At 35.8% G+C, this 19,629-nt stretch overlaps 1 protein-coding gene across 4 annotated transcripts in view; it reads right to left on the bottom strand.

Annotated features, from left to right (window-relative positions):
* Nucleotides 1–19,629, bottom strand: part of TTBK2 (tau tubulin kinase 2) — a 256,669-nt gene that overhangs the window by 185,772 nt on the left and 51,268 nt on the right. For 3 of the 4 annotated variants that reach the window (XM_056810340.1, XM_056810339.1, XM_056810338.1), the window contains exons 2-3: nt 18,513–18,648; nt 12,232–12,379 (exon numbers count right to left, since the gene is read on the bottom strand). In XM_056810340.1, coding sequence (XP_056666318.1) covers nt 12,232–12,379; nt 18,513–18,581 — 217 coding nt within the window. In that variant the 5' untranslated portion in view covers nt 18,582–18,648. Of the gene's footprint in view, nt 1–12,231; nt 12,380–18,512; nt 18,649–19,629 lie in introns of those variants that run through there. The other variant, XM_056810341.1, reaches the window with a different exon arrangement.

Here is a 19,629-nt window from a genome sequence, read left to right on the forward strand (position 1 = left end):
TACAATTAATAATTTGTGTTAACCCACTAATTTTCTCTTATTCAGTTCTCAGCATTAAGGTATTTAGTTAAGAGTTAGGAGTACAGATGACCATGGAATAGATCATAATCTTAAGGTCATAAGCATCATCATCTAACAAAATAAGTAGCACCATCAGCCAAGCAACCAAGAACTCTGGCAAGAGAAATTATAAGATTTACAGAATACATTAAATCCCTCTTTCCACTTAACAGAATGAAATACCCAACTAAAAGGAATTAATGATTAAAAAAATTCAGTCTATAGTGATAAGTTTTTTGCTTCTCACAATCTTGGGATTCTAGGACATATTTTCAGGATACCTTCATTACATGGAGTTCCAAGCTCCCATTGCTGTATGTAATTTCCTTCAGTTAACTAATATGCCATAATGATTAATACATTTCTGAGCTCAAAAAAAATGTATTGATTTGCAAAAAAATAAAAATAAACACTAAAAACCATTAGTTAAATAAGTTATTAGCCTAAGAAAGGAACAGTCAACAGAAAAACAAATATGGAATAATGTGTTTGATCACAGTGCATAATTAGATGGTTGTTAGGGGAAAAAATGTTCTTCTAACAAGTAGGCAAAGAGTTACATGTTCTTTGAAAATAAAATATTAAGAGGCAGTTATGTGGCTCAGTTGATAGAGTGCCAGGCCCGGAGATGGGAGTTCCTGGATTCAAATCTAATCTCAGATAGTACCTAGTTATGTTACCCTGGGCAAGTCACTTAACCCCAACTGCCTCATCCTTACCACTCTTCTGTCTTTGAAGCAATACTTGGTATTGATTCTAAGACAGAAAGTAAGGGTATTTTTAAAATAAAACAAAATAAAAATATAAAGATTAAGCATGGATGAGATTAGTTGCAACTGATCATATGCTATAATTTGGAGATGGAATAATTATGAAACTCAGATATATATATATATATACATATGCACATATATGAGAAACTCAATGAAATCAGAAAAAATATTACAAAATCAATTCTGTGAAAAGAGAATTTTATGATTATTAAGAAATTTGAAAACCCTGTTTCTAAGCAATGAGATGGAGAGCAGAGTCAAGATGGTGACTTAGAAGCAGGAAAGGTCAAAACCTCTGTGACTTTCCTCCTACGCCAAAGCAAAAACAAGGGCTTCAAAATAGACAGAAAGACAAACTCAATAATAAAAGGGAGCCACATGTCTCTCCTACTCAATTCAGAGTATAAGAGAAAGATCCAACAACCCTCCCCCACCTACTACACAGACCTGCAGTAGGACTAGGGCTAACTGGGATCCCAGGGTGAAGGCTGCAACCGCGAAGGAGTACATTAGAACTACCACAGGAAGCTCAGGGCTTTGAACAGCTGGCAGGAAGGTGGCTAGCAGACAGGAGCAGAGGGGAAGACCAAGGTAACTACCTTCAGCCTCTACCATTTCACCTTCACCCTCTTTTCTGCAGCTGGGAAGATTTGGTTTTAGGATACATTAACACAACAGGTCAGCTCAATCAACTAATCCAGTTTACCAGTAGAACAAAGAAGAAGCCCCTACAGGGAAGAAAACCTAAAACTCACAGATCTAATAAACAAACAGAGGTGCAAGAGTACAAGCCCATAAAAAAAAGGGAAAGAAGGAAAAAATATGAATAAACAAGAGAAGAAAAAAGAAATTATGATCAACAGCTTCCATTCAGGTAATGAACAAAGAACAAATGGAACAGAGGAGGACCAAGAAACAACAAGCAAAATCTCAGAAACTCCAGTAAATTAGATTCAGATTCTGGAAGAGCTCAAAAAAAAAAAAAGAGATTCAAAAAAAACAATTAAGAGAGGTTGAAGAAAATTGGGGAATGAACTTAAAATGCAAAATAGGGCATCTGGAAACAGAGGCACATGATCTAAAACAAGAAAATATGTGTCTTAAAGGCCAGAACTGACCATCTTGAAAATGAAGCAAAGAAAGTAAAAGATAAAAAAAATGACTTACAAAGAAAAATAGATCCAAAGGAAAAAGGATCAAAAAGTAGGGGATGAAATTCAGTCTTTAAAAATTAGAATTGAAAAACTAGAAGCGAATGACTTCACAAGGCAGCAAGAATCTATAAAACAAAATCAAAAGAATGAAAAAATTAAAGAAAATATGAAACACCTCATTAATAAAACAATTGACCTGGAAAATAGATCCAGGGGAGACAATTTAAGAATTATTGGACTACCTGAAAATGATGACCAAAAAAAACCTGGACATCATTCTACATGAAATTATCCAGGAAAACTGCCCTGATGATCTAGAAAAAGAGGGTAAAGTAGAGATTGAAAGAATCCACAGATCACCTCCTGCATTAGATCCCCAATTCAAAACACCCAGGAATGTTATAGCCAAGCTCAAGAACTTCCAGACCAAAGAAAAGATACTACAAACTGCTAAAAAGAAACAATTCAGATATCATCGAGCCACAGTCAGGATTACACAAGACCTAGCTGCACCCAAATTCAAGGATGAGAAGGTATGGAATAAGATATTCTTGCAGGGGAAAGTATGTTCAATTAATAAAATAGAAGATTTCCAAGCATTCCTAAAGAAAAGAACAGACTTCAACAGAAAATTTGATGTTCGGATACAGAACTCAAGAGAATCACAAAAAGGTAATTAAGAAAGGAAAAAAAATTGAGATACTCAATAAGGTCAAATGTTTTGTATTCCTATATGAAAAGATGGTATCAGTAACACTAAAAAATTGTTATCATCATTGGAGTAGCTAGAAGAAATATACGTAGAGGGTATGGTGGTAAACTGTATAGGATATGTTAAAAATTATATATAAAAAAACTTAGAGGTAAAAAAGAGGATAACACTAAGAGAAATGAGAAAAGGCATAAAATGGGGCAAATATCTCTTTCATAAAGAAGCTCACATGGCAGGGGAAGAGGCTGGCAACAGGGAGAGAAGACCAATATAATGGAAGGGAGGAAGAAGTTGGCAACAGGTAATACTTAAATCTTACCCTCATTGGAACTGGCTCTGAGAGTGAAGAACTGTCAGATCCATCAGGGCAAAGAATTTTATCTTGCCCTATAGAGAAGTAGAAGGATAATAAATGGATTGGTGGGGTGGGGAGCAATACAAGGGAGGGAGAGTTGGGGGGGGGGTCTTTTAAAGGCACTATAGTAAGAGGATAATAATAATAAGGGAGGTGGTGGGAAGGGGAGTAATATTGGAGGGGGATACTGAATAAACGTGAAATGTTGGAGGGGAAGGTAAGAGGGATAAGAGAAAAGGCGGAATCAAAGGAGGAAGTCAAAATGGAGTGGAATATATAGACAGTAATCATAAATGAATGTGAATGGGATGAACTCACCCATAAAAAGTAAATGGATAGCAGAATAGATTTAAAACCAGAATCCTACCATATGTTATCTACAAGAAACACATTTGAGGCAGGTAGGCATACACATGGTAAAAGTAAGAAGGTGAAGCAGAATTGACTGGGCTGTGTTATGAGGGAAAATAGAAATGGGTTGCAAACAGAAAATAGAGAAGAGTTTGCACAGAAATCACTGTGCTGGACCTAACTGTGTGTTGTGGAATCAAAGAGACTGAATTCTGGAATGTGGGGGAATGGATAAAAGTGGGCACAGACAGCTGCCAAGAGGCTTTTGGGACTTCCTGTTTTGGGGAGAGCCTGAAGCTGATACTTTCTCCTGCGTTTGATCTGTGTGAACCTAGGAAGGGTTTGGTTTCCTATTCCTTGAAGCCAAAGCTCTATCAGCTCTGGAGTTCCTGTTTGGATAAATCCTGCCTATTTTGTGATCCACTCATGTTTCCAGCTCCTCTGAAGATCTATATCCAGCCAGCCAGTGAACTGGTCTGTTGTCGGAAGGCCTACAGCCTTCTTAGGCCTAACCAGTGAGGGTTGATCCGTTAGATAAAGGATCAACCCAAACTACTTTGAAGAACTACATACCTTGCCTAAATTTATCTGGGAGGATTAGTGTCAGGTAGTCAGATAGTTGGGGAAATTTTAGCCAGAGAAGGAGATTAGGCAACAAGAAGAACAGAAGGCACTCCTTTGCAGGGGTCTTAGGAGGTGGGAGGTTTAGCTAGACTCCTTAGATCAGCGTATCATATTCCTTAATCCTCCCTTCCAGATTACCATGGTTAAATAAACCCTGTCCTAGATTTTTACATCTGTCTGAGGACTGTGAAGTATACTGGCCCTGTGAGGAGGCTCAGTGGGTTACCAAGGAATCAACCAAACCTTGGTATCATACCATTAACCAAAACATCTATCCAGACTATCCACCTATTTCAGTTGGCAGAGCCAGTAAAGGGAAGAACCAGAAAGATCTGAGACTAGTCTGGGCCAAATAATCATTTTGAGGCTTACTTGGTGTTTGGATCTACATGGACACTCAAAAGCCAGTTCTCTGGCTTTTGTTCTCTGAGAAGGCAGTTGGTGGCAATCATTCTAGAATTCTCAGAGGAAAGCAATGGAAAACTCACTGAGTGATACTTTGTAGCTCCCAGGCAGTCAATCAAGCAGCCAATCAAGCCAGAGATTTTTTCCCCCTACAAAGTGCAGTTTGAAATATTAAAGGAGAAGTACACCAATTTTGCCTAAACAAACTTTACTGATATAAACATAAGATAATAAGAGCTTCTCAATAAGGATGCTGGCATTAATAGAGATGGTTTTTGACTACATTATGATGCTACCTTACTTTTTATGGGTGGTAATACTGGCTGCTATAATATTTTAGTGTTCTAGTCTATAAGTTCTGTCCTGGAACTCTCACTGAGAAAGATTCTGTCATATGTCCCTATAGTGCTATTCCACATAGGCGGCACTTACAAAGGTTGACGATTACTGCTTACATGTTTCTGTAAACAGAAAACCAATGGATATCTGAGCCTGGCTGAAAATGAATTAAAACAACTGGTCATTTCAATGCAAGAGAAGCTGAATCAAATGGGGGTTTACTATAAGGAAACAAGAAAGGGAAATGAGCTAGGGCAAAGGCAACTAACTAAACAGGGAGATAACACAACCCAAACACCAACAAAACTTGAGTTAGAAAACAAAGCTCTGGATAATACAACTGCAACACTGTTGCCTGTGATGGATGTTGCGTATGTACAACCTAATGTGGGGACTGTACATGTAAAATCCCACAAGCAATTTACATCTGGGGATCTTGATTCAATTAAGAGAAGGACTGCAAAATTCTGTGATGAACCACACAAAGTGCTATAAGAGTTCAAGAGAGCCATAGAAATTTTTGACCCTGATATTGCTGATTTTAAAATTTTGATGCAGGAACTATTGACAAATAGAGAAGAGGCAGCAATTCATAGATGAGACTATTAATAACCCCAATTTGACATCATGGCTGATGGAAAATGAACTTGAATTGAATTCTGTCAATTCTTACAGATTCCTAAATCAAGTTAGGGAATCTAAACTGAGGCAATGAAGGCAAGTTCTAAGAGAACAGATATATGGTCTAAGTTTGAGAGACTTAGACAAGAAGTTGGGGAAATACCTGCAACTTACTTAAACAGGATAACTGAGGCCAGGGAACACTTTCTTGGTACAGAAAATTTAACCATTGCACACATTAGGAGACAGTTTGTTAAAAATAGGTGCCCTACTCTGAAGAACTACTTTAGAACCAATTGCCCTAACTGGGAGAGAATGGAGTTGGAAAAGCTTATTACATATATTACATATACAGGAGGAATGCTTATTACATATTTCATGCAGATAGAGAAAAACATGCTGAAGAAAGAAATTATTTAGTAGAGGACCTTAGAAAGCAAATGCAAGAAGCCAATACAAGGGCTGACAAGGCCCTTCTCAGCGAGTTACTAAGAAATCAACCAAACATTGGTATCTTACCATTAACAAAACCATTTATCCAGACCTTCCACCTATTTCAGCTGCAACTGAGACAAAAAAGACAGGAGTAGCAAATATGATTTCATACAAAGCTAAAGTAAAAATAGATTTGATTAAAAGAGATAAGGAAGGTAATTACATCTTGATGAAAAGCAGTAGAAAAAATGAAGAAATCTCAGTACTACAGAGATTGATACATTGTGGCACAAACAAATGCAACAGACTTCTCTACTAGCAGCAATGTAATAACACAGAACAATCTAGAGGAAATTATGAGAAAGAACACTATCCACATCCAGAGAAAGAACTGTTAGAGCAGAAATGCAGGAGAAAAACATATGATCAATCATATGGTTGGATGGGGATATGATTAAGGTTTTTGCATTAAAAGATCATGCTACTGCAAATACAAATAACATAGAAATAGGTTTTGAACAATGATACATGTATAACCCAATAGAATTGCTTGTTAGCTACAGGAGGAGATAGGTGGTGGTGGTAGAGGTTATGAATCATGTAACTATGGAAAAATATTCTAAATTTATTTAATAAAAAAAAGAAATATAAGTACTCAACATATATGCACCAAATGTTATAGCATCCAGATTTCTAAAAGAGAAACTACAGGGGCTTAAGGAGGAAATATAAAATCATACTGGGGAGAAAATCAACCTTCCCCTATCAGAACTAGATAAATTGAATCAAAAAATAAATAAGAAAAAGGTAAGGAAAGTGAATGAAATGTTAGAAAAATTAGAGCTAACAGTTATCTGGAGAAAAATAAATAGGGTTAAAAAAAGGAATATACCTTCATGGCACATATACAAAGACTGACCATGTACTGGAGCATAAAAACATTGCAAACAAATCTAGGAAAGCAGAAATAATAAATGCAATTGTTTTTAGATCATAATGCAATATAAAACATAATAAAGGCTTATGGAAAGGCAAATTTAAAAATTTGAAACTAAATAACATAATTCTTCAAAACTAGTGGGTCAAAGAACAAATCAAAGAAATAATTACTGATTTCATTGAAGTGACAATGAAGAAATAATATATCAAAATCTATGGGATAAAGCCAAAGCAGTACTTAAGGGAAATTTTATATCCTTGAGTGCTTATATAAACAAATAAGAGACAGAAGAGATCAATAAGTTGAGCATGCAACTTAAAAAAAAAACTAAAAAAGAGAACAAATTAAATATCCCCAGAAAAAAACTAAATTGAAAATCCTAAAAATCAAAGGAAAAATTTAAAAAATTGAAAGTAAAAGAACTATTGAACCACAACTAAAATAAAGCACTGGTTAATTTAATAAAAAAAGAAAGAAGAAAATCAAATTAACACTATCAAAGATAAAAAGGCAAATCTCACCTCTAATGAAGAGGAAATTAAGGTAATTATTAAGAGAAATTTTGCACAATTATATGGCAATAAATATGACAATCTAGGTGAAAAGGATGAATATTTACAAAAATATAAATTGCCTAAATTAATAGAAGACAAAATAGAATATTTAAATAATCCCATATCAGAAAAAAGAAATTGAACAAGAACTCCCTAAGAAAAAAATCCCTAGAATCAGATGAATTCACAAGTGAATTCTATCAAACATTTAAAGAACAACTAATCCCAATACTCTACAATTTGACAAAATAAGCAAAGGAGTTTTATTAAATTCCTTTTATGACACAAATATGATACTGAATCCAAAGTCAGGCAAACCAAAAACAGAGAAAGAAAACTAGACCAATCTCCTTAATGAACATGGATGCAAAAATCTCATAAAATACTAGCAAAAAGACTACAGCAAGTTATCACAAGGATTATTCACTATGATCAGGTGGGAATCATACCAGGAATATGTTGTTAGTAGTCTCTCGGTAACCGAGGATGACAATTGTCTTTGTGCGTTTTCATCTATGATAGATCAGTGTGCACAAAGATACTTGTGCATGAAGGAGATTTAAGTGGAGAAGTCGATGCACAGAGACAGTTCCACTCTCTCGGCGTTGGAAGCCTGGGTCCAGTGGCACAAAAAGTCGTTACACCTGGAGACTTCCTCAGCTGCATTGGATGGCCGTGTCGTCTTTTGTGCTCCAACACGTCCTAAGCACTCCACAGTGCTTTGCTGCATCTCCATCTCAGCTGTTGAACCTTCTTATTGGTTTCTCCCATCTGTTCAGCTGAAGCAGTCTTCACATGCTGGGTGAGCAAGGCCCTGGTTCACCAGGGGTCTACGACTCAATGGCTACTCTCGCAAGATTTAGCTGGCCTGTCGAAGCCGTTGCCCGGGGTGTGGCCGCTGCCCCATGCTAGCAGCTACTAGGAGCCACAAGTGAGAGCTGGATGTCAGGTGGGAGTCAGAGGCTGGAGAGCTGCCCTAGAAGGGCATGACAAGCCCTCCATACCAGAGATACTACCCCCTCCCTGAACACCCCATAGGATGGTTTAATACTAGAAAAACAATCCACATAATTGACCATATCAATAACCAAACCAACAGAAATCACACGTCTCAATAGATGAAGAAAAAGCCTTTAACAAAATACATCCATTCCTATTGAAAACACTAGAAAGTATAGGAATAGATAGCCCTGTCCTTAAAATAATGAGCAGTATATATTTAAAACCATCAGCAAGTATCATCTGCAATGGGGATGAGTTAGATGCCTATCCAGTAAGAACAGGAGTGAAGCAAGGATGCTGATTATCACCACTACTATTTAATATTGTAGTAGAAATGCTAGCAGTAGTAATTAAAGAAAAAGAAATTGAAGGGATCAAAGTAGGCAATGAGAAAAACTAAACTAGCACTGTTTCCAGATGATATGATGGTCTACTTAAAGAATCCTAGAAAATAAACTAAAAAGGTAGTAAAAATAATCATCAACTTTAGCAAAGTTGTCAGATACAAAATAAACTCACATAATCATCAGCAATTCTATATATTTCCAACAAAACTCAACAGGAAGAGTTAGAAAAAGAAACTCCATTTAAAAATCACTCTAGAGTCTAGATTCTAGACAAGTGATGAGCAACCTTTAAGAGATAAAGTGCCAGGCCCCACCCCACAGACCAAGTTCCATGCTCTGTTTCCCCCCAGGGACCACATTATGTGCCCTTTCCCACAGTGAGTGTTGTGTGCACCCTGCCCCTGCCCCCTCCCCCACCTTACTCCACCCAGGGGATGAAGGAAGCACTCCCATTCGACTGTGAGGCAGGGGGGCAGGTGAAGTAGTCAGGCTTGAGAAGAGGGAGAGGGAAGGGGCATAGCTATGATTCCCTCAAACCTAAAAAAAAAAGGAAAAAAAGCAAAAAAACTCCAGCTTACAGAAAACCAGTATTTATAGGAAGATATAACCATCAGGTTAAATGACATCTGTTACGGTTATCCCATCACATTCCAGTCTTCCTGAAGCAGGTAAATTAATCTTTTTAGCAAATGGTCAATGGTTGAAGTCAGGTTTTAATCTGGATGCAGGGCTGATGGCTACCTCTGACAAGCCATTATTGTGTTTTCCAGAGCTTCTAGTCTACCTGTTTCCCCTCAAGCTGGCACCCTTTTGAATGCAAATTGAACAGGCTAGTAAGAGGTGAAGGGAAGAAGAATGCAAATTAAGCCCAAGTTTGATTGTGAAAGAAACTGGGGGAAGAAGCTGTAAAATACAGAAAAGCCTGGACTCAGGTTCATAAAACTTATTCCTAAATCACTAGACTATAGTTTTGAACATTTTTTAAAGTACAAACTCAAAAGATACATCCCAAAATCCCATAAAATACTCCATTATAGTAAAGAAACTAGTTGCTTCAGATAGCAAAGAAATAAGTTGTTTTTGTCCCACACTCAGGCCAAAGGTGATTAAAAGGCCATTGTATTCTGAATGAGTTGGGGCAGTCTTGTACTACAAGGGATGCCTACTTGAATAAACCAGTTTATTAATTCCTACAGGGGACAGGGGGAAGGGAGCATTCCAGCTGCAGCTTCCTCAGGCTTTCTAGTTAGGAACTCTGCAGAGATGGGTGCACTGGATGCTTGGGGCATTAGATCCTTGGCACATGTGCCTACAGAGAGGTCTAGGCATGCATCTCTGGCACATATGCCATAGGTTCACCATCTTGGCTCTAGACAATATAAAATATTTAGGAACCTATTTGCCAAGACAAGCACAGAAATTATATGAACACAAATACAAAACACTTTTCACATAATTAAAACTAGATCTAAATAACTGGAAAAACATTAATTGCTGGGTAGGATGAACTAATATGATAAAAATAACAATACTACCCAAATTAATTTACTTATTCAATGTTATACCTATCAAACTACCAAGAAACTTTTTTATAGAATTATAAAAAATTATGACAAAGTTCACTTGGAGGAACAAAAGATCAATAGTATCAAGAGAATGAATCAAAAAAATGTGAAGGATGGAGGCCTAGCAGTACAAGATCTTAACCTGTACTATAAACCAATTATCATCAAAACAGTATGGTTTGAGATAGAGATAGATGGGTAGATCAATGGAATAGACTTGAAGTAAATGACCTCAGCAAGATAGTGTTCAATAAACCCGAAGATCCCAGCTTTTAAGTCAAGAACCCACTATTTGACAAAAACTGCTGGGAAAATTGGGAAACAGTATGAGAAAAATTAGGTTTAGATAAGCATCTCACACCCATACCAAGATAAATTCAGAATGGTTAAATGACTTAAATATAAAGATGGAAATTATAAGTAAATTGATTGAACATAGACTTGTATGCCTGTCAGATCTATGGGAAAGGAAAGAATTTAAGATCAATCAAAAGAGATAGAGAATATTATAAAATGCAAAATGAATAATTTTGATTACATTAAATTAAAAGGTTTTTGTACAAACAAAACCAATACAACAAAAATTAGAAAGGGAGCAACTGGGAAAAAATTTTATAATAAAAACCTCTGACAAAGTTCTAATTTCTTAAATTTATGAGGAGCTAAGTCAATTGTACAAAAAAATCAAGTCATTCCCCAATTGACAAATGGTCAAGGGACAAGAATAGGCAGTTTTCAGATAAAGAAACGAAATTATCAATAAGCACATGAAAAAGTGTTCTAAATCTCTTATAATTAGAGAAATGCAAATCAAAACAACTCTGAGGTACTGCCTCACATCTAGCAGATTGGCTAACATGACAGCAAAGGAAAGTAATGAATGTTGGAGAGGATGTGGCAAAATTGGGACATTAATGCATTGCTGGTGGAATTGTGAATTATAACTGCAAAAATGCATCACAGAATTGAACCAACCATTCTGGATGGCAATTTGGAACTATGCCCAAAGGGCTCTAAAAGACTGTCCTTTGATCCAGCCATACCACTGCTGGGTTAATATCCCAAAGAGATAATAAGGAAAAAGACTTGTACAAAAATATTTAGTCGTGCTCTCTATGGTGGCAAAAAACTGGAAAATGAGTGGATGCCCTTCAATTCGGAAATAGCTGAACAAACTGTGGTATATGTTGGTGATGGAATTCTATTGTTCAAAAGAATAATGAATTGGAGGAATTCCATGTGAACTGGAATGACCTAAAGAATTGAGGCAGAGTGAAAGGAGCAGAACAAGGAGAAATACACAGAGAATGATACACTGTGGTACAATCAAATGTAATGGACTTCTCTACTAGCAGTAATGCAATGATCCAGGACAATTCTGAGAGACTTATGAGAAAGAACACTATCCACATTCAGAGAAAGAACTGTGGGAAAAGAAACCACAGAAGAAAAACAACTGCTTGATCACTTGGGTCATTGGGGATATGATTAGGAATGTAGACTCTAAATGATCACCTAAATGCAAATATTAATAATATGGAAATAGGTCTTGATCAATGATACATGTAAAACCCAGTGGAGTTGTGCGTTGGCCACGGCAACAAGATAGGAAGAGGGGAGGGAAAGAATATGAATCATGTAACCACGGGGAAATATTCTAAATTAATTAAATAAAAAATTTTAATACATAAAAAAAAGCAATAGCTGCTTCTGTCTATCCATTTTACCTCATCTTCACCAACTCCACATAAGAACTCCCAAAATTCAAAATTCTCAGCAAGATAGGCGTATCAATTGTAGGGTCCTGCAATGTGATCTATCCATTGATAATGTAACTTCTAAAAGAAGATTGCCAAGCATGTCTACACCTACCTAGAAACTTTGCCTTAATCACAAATGAAATCAGGTAATTCAACTAATAGTTAAGATTCAAAAGAAGGTATAGAAAAATGACAGGCCATATGATTGGGGATATAGAAAATAATGTATGTTACCTTGCAGTTTCTTCAACACAGCGACTTCCATTTTCAGAACTTGTTTTGGTTGTTGAGCTGATTCTACTTTCAATGCAACATTTTCCCTGGTGAGCAAGTCCAAGGCGTCGTAAATTTCTCCAAAGCCCCCACCCCCTATTTTTCTCAACTGCATAGGGAGAGCATAAAAGGGAAGAAAGAGAAAGAAAGGGGAAAAAAATGTTACTGGCAGGCCATGTACTTGAAAATCAAACCAAAATGTTTAGATTCTTCCTTGAATTTTGAAGACTATACATATAAGCTAATTTTATTATACTTTTATATAATGAAAGTTTGTTATAAAAAGCACAAAAACATAAAAACCATGAATACTTAAAAATAAAGACAAAATTCCTACTGATAAAAGAGATCCACTTTTTAAATTGTTTTATATTTTAAATTTTAAGGTCTTGCACAAATATCAGTGTAGTCAAAATTAGAAGGCAGGAAACTAAGAAGAAATTTTGTATCAAGTTTCTCAGATAAAGGATTCATTTCTCAAGTATATATGAAACTGAGCCAAATTTATTTTTTTTAATTCCTAATTGATAAATAGCTAAAATTCATGAAGACGGTTTTCAGAAAAAGAAATTAAAGTTATCAAGTCATATGAAAAAATTAAAGAATTGGAGAAATACAAATTAAAACAACCCAAGTACCACCTCCCACCCATCAAATTGTGTAAGGTAATAATAGAAAAGAAAAATGACAAGTGCTAGAGGAAATGTGGGGAAAGTGTAACACTAATGCAATATTGGTAGAGCTATGAACTAATCTTTCTAAATAACAAATTGAAACTATTCACAAAGGGCTAAAATTGTGCACCCTTTGACCTACACATACCATTACTAGGTCTATACTCTAAAGAAAGAGGAAAGGGACCTATTTGTACAAAAATATTTATAGAAGCTTTTTTCATGATAGCAAAGAACTGGAAATTAAGAGGATGTCCATCACTTAGGGGATGGTTGAATAAGTTATAATATCTAAAAATGATGGAATATGATTATGCTATAAGAAATGATGAAGGGGACAGTTTCAGAAAAACGAGGGAGGATTCCTATGAACTGATGCAAAGTAAAGTGACCTCCCTAAAAAAGAAGAGCAGAAGACAAAAAAAAAAGAATTTTCTCTCCTTCATAAACAGATTGAAAACTATTGGTGTGGAATGCTACATGCAGATGTCAGATGCTATTTTGCTTTGTTACAAGGGAGGGTGCTACAGAAATGAACAAAATACGGGTAAAGTACTATAAGTGTAAAAAACAAAAGACATCAACAAGAGCAGGAGAGAGGCAGAGAGACAGATTGATAGACAGCCATAGAAACTAGTAAATGATAATGATCTAGACTGGGTGATATAAATGGAGTGAACTTAAAAAGGAGGAAAAGTTTCTAAATGATAAAGGAAGGGTCTGAAAATGACAATGGAGAGCAAACAATGCCAATTCTTCTACCTGGCCTAGTGTATCAGGAAGCATGAGAGAAGAATCAGACAGAATTAGAAGAGGCAGTTGTCTGTCTGGAGAAAGTCAAATTTCCATGAGCATCACAAGATGAAAAAAAGTGGAAAAGGGAAAGGTAGACAAGAGGGAATCTGTTAATGTCAGAATGTGAATTCCAAAGTATATGGTGAAAGGAGAGGTAGAGAAGGACAGGGACTGAGGAAGTATGAGCATGAACTAGGTAGAGATGAGAGTATTTGAAGAGACAGCAAGGGCAAGAATTTAGCCCAGATGTGGAATGGGAAAAAAAAAATCAAGAACTATTCATCAAGACAATATTTTGCCTTCTATTTTGCATTCCAAGAGAATCTAGCTTAAATTCAGCAGGCCACATCTCAATTAGAAACTTAAAGTGGGTTAATTTTACAAGTTAACTGTCAAAACACACCATAGAAATCAACCTAAACCCAAATGACCAACTGTCAGTTAAGTTCAAATAGAAAGGGTTAAGCTGTCTTTCAGAGATGATCAAAAGTCTAACAAAACACATTCCCCTCCTGTTATGTAGTCTCAGCCATGTGCACAGTTAGGCAAAAGGTACCATTATTAGAGAAGGACTTATGGCTATAATGTTCCAGAACACAGAAAAATCACTAAGAGAGAGAATGGGATGTAGCAGAAATTGTGCTAAGCTGGAAAGAGAACAGACTTGGATTCAAATCCAGCCAGAGATACTTAGAAACCATGTGACCACATGCAAGTCACAATTTTTCTAAATTTCAGTTTCTTCATCTATAAAATGCACATATTAAGAGCACCAGAGTGATATAGCAAATAGATAATTGGCCTTGGAAATCAAGAAGACCTGGGTTCAAGTCCTAAACATAATGGCTATTTAAACCTGTTTAGGTCTTTTAACCTCTTATTTTCCCAGCATCACCCTAACACTAAGCTATAGAATAGTTTCTGGCCCATGTTAATAAAGGTTGTTTCTTTATCTAGAGGTTACCTAAGGGATAAGGCTAGTCCTTTGATTTCACTGATATAAGAACTCACAGTGAGGAAACTCCTATCCATGATGGTTGGCATCTTCTCTGCAATTTACAATTTTAAAGACCTACTTACAGGACTGAGAAGTTAAATGACTTACTCAAGATGACAGAGCCAGCATGTGTCAGAGGCAGGACTTGAACTCAAGCCATCATGGCTCTAAAGCCAGCCTTTACAAAGATGAAATCATAGATATAGAGCCCATCCCCATCCCCATCCCCATCCCCAAATAGCACTTGTCTTACAAGACTGTTGAAGCTATGGATCAAATGAGAATGTATGTAAAACACTTTGCAAAACCTAAAACACTATATAAATGTCAGTTATTATCCCTTAGGAGGAAGAGATGTACTTTTAGTCAAGCAAATATAACCCTGAAAAAATATGATAAAGGACTTTATTTAGTAAACAACATCACCACTAAACTACAAAAGGTTCTACTTAGTTCAATATGTTATATACTGTGGAGAATAACAAATTTATAATGCAAAGCCCCTGTATTCATGGAATTCAATCTAAAAGAGGAATAAAACATAAAATTAAACAGAATATAGAATATAATCTTTAACGTTAATGAAGTGCGAAGCAAAATGTTAAATGAGGTACAGGGACAAAGATTATTGTCTATAGGTGAAATAGAAAGACTTCAGGGAAGAAGTGGCATCTGAACTGAGAACCTCACCCTTTACAATTAGCAAATGACTTGGCTTCTACTTTCAACTCTTGCATTTCTCACTTTATCAAGATTTTTCTCTCTCTCACTTCTCTTTTTTGTTCCTGCCTTTCTCCCCCCCCCCCCTCACTACTATCATTACGGTTGAGGTAAACATCCAAACAGATGTGCAGCCTAAAAATAAAAGATAATATTAAAAATAATTAAGGGAAATGGATGTGGGCAGCTAGTTTGCATAGTGGATAGAGCACCAGGTCTGGAATCAGGAAGGCCTGGATTAAAATCTGACCTGATACTTCCTAGCTGTGTGACCCTGGGCAAGTCATTTAACCCCATTTTCCTAACCCTTCCTCTTCTGTCTTAGAATTGTTACTAGTATAGAAAGTAAGGATTAGAAAAAAAAGTCAATTCAAAGGCTTATTTCTAATAAATTTTTTTCAGTTCTCCAAAATCAGCAATGGCCCTTCCTGCTTTAGACCTTTAAAAGCAGTCCTTTTATTGCAGTAATTTGAGTACCGGCCCCTTCCACTCTACTTTAAGCTCCATGAGGGTAAGGACAATATCTAGTACCTTTCTACTATAAAGGATCAGAGTTGTTAGTTCTCTACAGAACTTTTCCAGTTTTAAGAATTCATTCATTATGTAATAAGCACAAAAATTATATTTTTAAACCTAATGAAACAATATGTACATGCTTTGTCCACAGAAAGTGCTTAATAAATGTTGAGTTTATTATTACATTATTCAACATTATTGAATTATTGAATATACATTACTGAATTTATTATTACATTATTCAACATTCTAATGCTGAATTTAATTTTAAAACATAAATATACTACCAAGTAGCCTTCTAAAAATTTCCTCCTGTTCCTTCTAGTCCATGATTGTGGAAATGAGAAGACAATACACTTATAATTAACTTCTGTTTCCCTAGTGATATCTGAGCTTCCTAGAGCAAGGCAAGGGAGTTGCCAAGAAGTTTTCCCATGCAGTTATGCTAACTTACTTCAGGCACCTGTCCATCTAAAACTTCATTACCAGTAAGTCTGAAAAGCATTTATGGAGGGAAGAGGAAAAGACCAGATAAAGTATAGGGTACTATTTATTTTTTCTTTTCCTACAATCACTGAACAACAAAACAAAAAAAAAGCAAGACAATTTTTTGTAGGGAATTAAGATACATCAGCAACTTTACAAAAGGGCATTATAATCAAATTTGCAGCAAACAAATTTGATAGGAATAACTAGCAAACAGGTCAACATAATTAGGATGCAAAAAGATCTTTACAGGCTAGGATATTTGGCCAAATCTAATCAAGTTCTATACTTGGGTTAAAAAGATCAGCTTCACAAATACAAGAGAGAAGAGGAAGGGCCTGGCAGTTTCTTTGAAAAAAATATGATGGTCTTAATTATGAGTCAGTAGTGAAATATGGCCATCAAAAAGCCTAATGTGATCTTGGACTACATTAAGAGAAGCATAATTTCCAGAAATTGGGAGGCAATTCTCCTGCTATATTCTGCCCTGATCAGACTATACTTCTGGAGTTCTGTGTTAGTTTTAAGAATACCATTTATAAGTAGGAACAGGTCCAAAAGAAGATGACCAAAAAGATGAAGCTGAAGGAAATTGGGCTAGTATCTAGCCTAAAGAAGAGAAGACTCAGAAATGTTAACTGTCTCCAAAGACTATCACACTGAAGTAGAAAAAGATTTCTTCTGCTTGGCCCCAGAGTAAAGAATAAGAAAGGGTAGGTAGAAGATCTGAAGAAGCCATTAAGATTTGTTATTGGGAAAAACTTAAATTAGAGGTAGCCATAAGTTGAAAGGGCTTCTTCAAAAAGTACCCTTTTCTCCCTTCCTGTAGGTCTACTAATGAAAGATGGATGATCACTCTTCAGAACAGGCACAGATTGGACTAGATGGTTCCTGGGTCATTCCAACTTAGCCATAAGTTATAAGGGGAAAGTATAAAAGGGATGTGGAGATCAGGGGAAGGACGGAGGTAGAACGCCACCTCAAATCTGACCTCAGACACATCCTAGCTGTGTGAACCTGTGTAAGTCACTTAACCCCCATTGCCTTGCTCTTGCTGTTCTTCTGCCTTGGTACCAATACATATTATTGATTCTAAAATGGAAGGTGAAGGTTTTAAAAGAAAGTGAATGTAAAATAATTTAAAAAGACTTATCTGAAATGTACTATCAGTACAGTCTATTATAGTTTTGCTTAACTATTTTTTGAGAAATGTATATCATAGAAAAGTATATTTGGGAGTTTATTGGGAAGTGTCTGTATCAAAACAAAAAGTATTCATATTTAAATGAAAAATTTAAATTAAATTTTAAAAACTTTTCTCATCAAGTGGCAAGTGGCATGCCCATTTTTAAAAATTACCAAACAGTGGAATAGGCTATATCACAAAAATAACACTTTTAATTTCCAAAAGAAAAAAAAGAGGCTTCAAATATTCACAAATACCATAGAATAACTATTCTGAATTTTTTAACAGAAAACTTTGAATGGCAAAGGATTAGGTGCTGGAGGAAAAAAAAATAAGTATGTGGAAAACTTAAAACTGTACCTTTGAGAGGACCTGACTAAAAATAGATGATTCTAGTTCTCAAACACTGAAATTTGAATTTTGTTTGGCCTCTACCACCCAAATATGCTTAATGTCAAACAATTGATATATAAGGTTAGGAATGCTAAATGAAGGAAGGTAGCTGTCTCAGTAAGTTAAGAGCCAGGCCCAGAGATGGGAGGTCCTGGGTTCAAATTGACCTCAGATACTTTCTACCTGTGTGACCCTGGGTAAGTCATTTAAATCCCACTGTTTAGCCCTTACTACTCTTCTGCCTTGGAACCAATACACAGGATTAATTCTAAGACAGAAGGTAAGGGTTTAACCAAAAAAAAAAAGAAAGAAAGCTGAACACATTGTGATGGAGGAAAGGGTAGTGAAGTACAATTATCTTAATCACAGAAAAACTGCTTGAAGGATACAAGCAAATGAATGCATTTATTATTGTTTCACTAAAAATCAACTTGTTGAATAATAATTCATCCAAGTTTTTTAAAAGCATACCTACCACTTTCCATCTTTCTTTGACCAAGATACCAACACTGAGGATATCTGGCTGCTCTCCTCCCCCACTCATCGCAATCTCCTGATGTGGTAGATCTACTACACAGGCATCCAGCTCCCAAGGGTGACTTCCATTTAACCTGAAGTAAGAGAAACAACAGCAGCATATCAGGGTTGACTAATTAACACAAGTAGTACTTCAGCAGTAGGAACCATTACCTTAATTAGGTTGCTTTGTTGGGGAGAAAAAAATATCCAGCACTTAGTCTTCTAAAAATAGTATTTCATGGATTAAAAAATAGCATTTAATGTTTTCACATCAAAATGTCTAAGATGCCTTTTGCTAGACTTTGCAAAAGATATTTTATTACCAAAGGGCTTTATAATTATTTGGATTAGAGGAGCCCACTGCTGCTACAATATATTTATTTCTGTCAACGTGTCCATTTTACATAGATCTCTTATCTAGGCACTATTCAAAGTTATAAAACATAAAAAATAAAAAATAGATGCCTATTAAGTATAAAGGATATAGCACTTTTCAGTTTACAATGCAACTTTCATATCAATTGTTGTATTTGACCCTCTCAATAGCCCAATGAGAGAAATGGAATATATATTACCCACAAGTTCTAGTGAAGATAGAGAAGTAAGTGGCTTTCCCTGGAAAATCCAGCCAGAAAAGGATAGTCAGGACTCAAACAGTGGTCTTCTAACTCATTCATACATCCTTTGAATATTTACTAAATACCTACTGAGCAAGAAATGTGCTGGATATATTTAGGAAAATAAAAAAGAAAACTCAGATTTTTTTTTCTTATGGAGTTTACTGTCTACTAGAAGGAAGGGCATTGAAAAATAAGTATAAGATAATAAACAAACACAAAAGGTGAGAAAGTTCAATAAGAAAAATGCAAAACGGCATTAATTCAAACGGTAACAAAAATTAATTCAAGAAAAGCTTCATCAAGAAGATGGAATTTGGTAGATGGTGGAATTCAGGCAGCTACCTAGCTGACCTCTCTTAATATAACCCTCCAAATGACTTAAAATAACTTCTTAAATCAAATTTTTGAGGAAGAGCCAAAAAAAGGTCAGAGAGAGACATTTTTTCAGCTTAA

Source organism: Monodelphis domestica, chromosome 1, assembly GCF_027887165.1.
Source record: "Monodelphis domestica isolate mMonDom1 chromosome 1, mMonDom1.pri, whole genome shotgun sequence".
NCBI lineage: Eukaryota > Metazoa > Chordata > Mammalia > Didelphimorphia > Didelphidae > Monodelphis > Monodelphis domestica.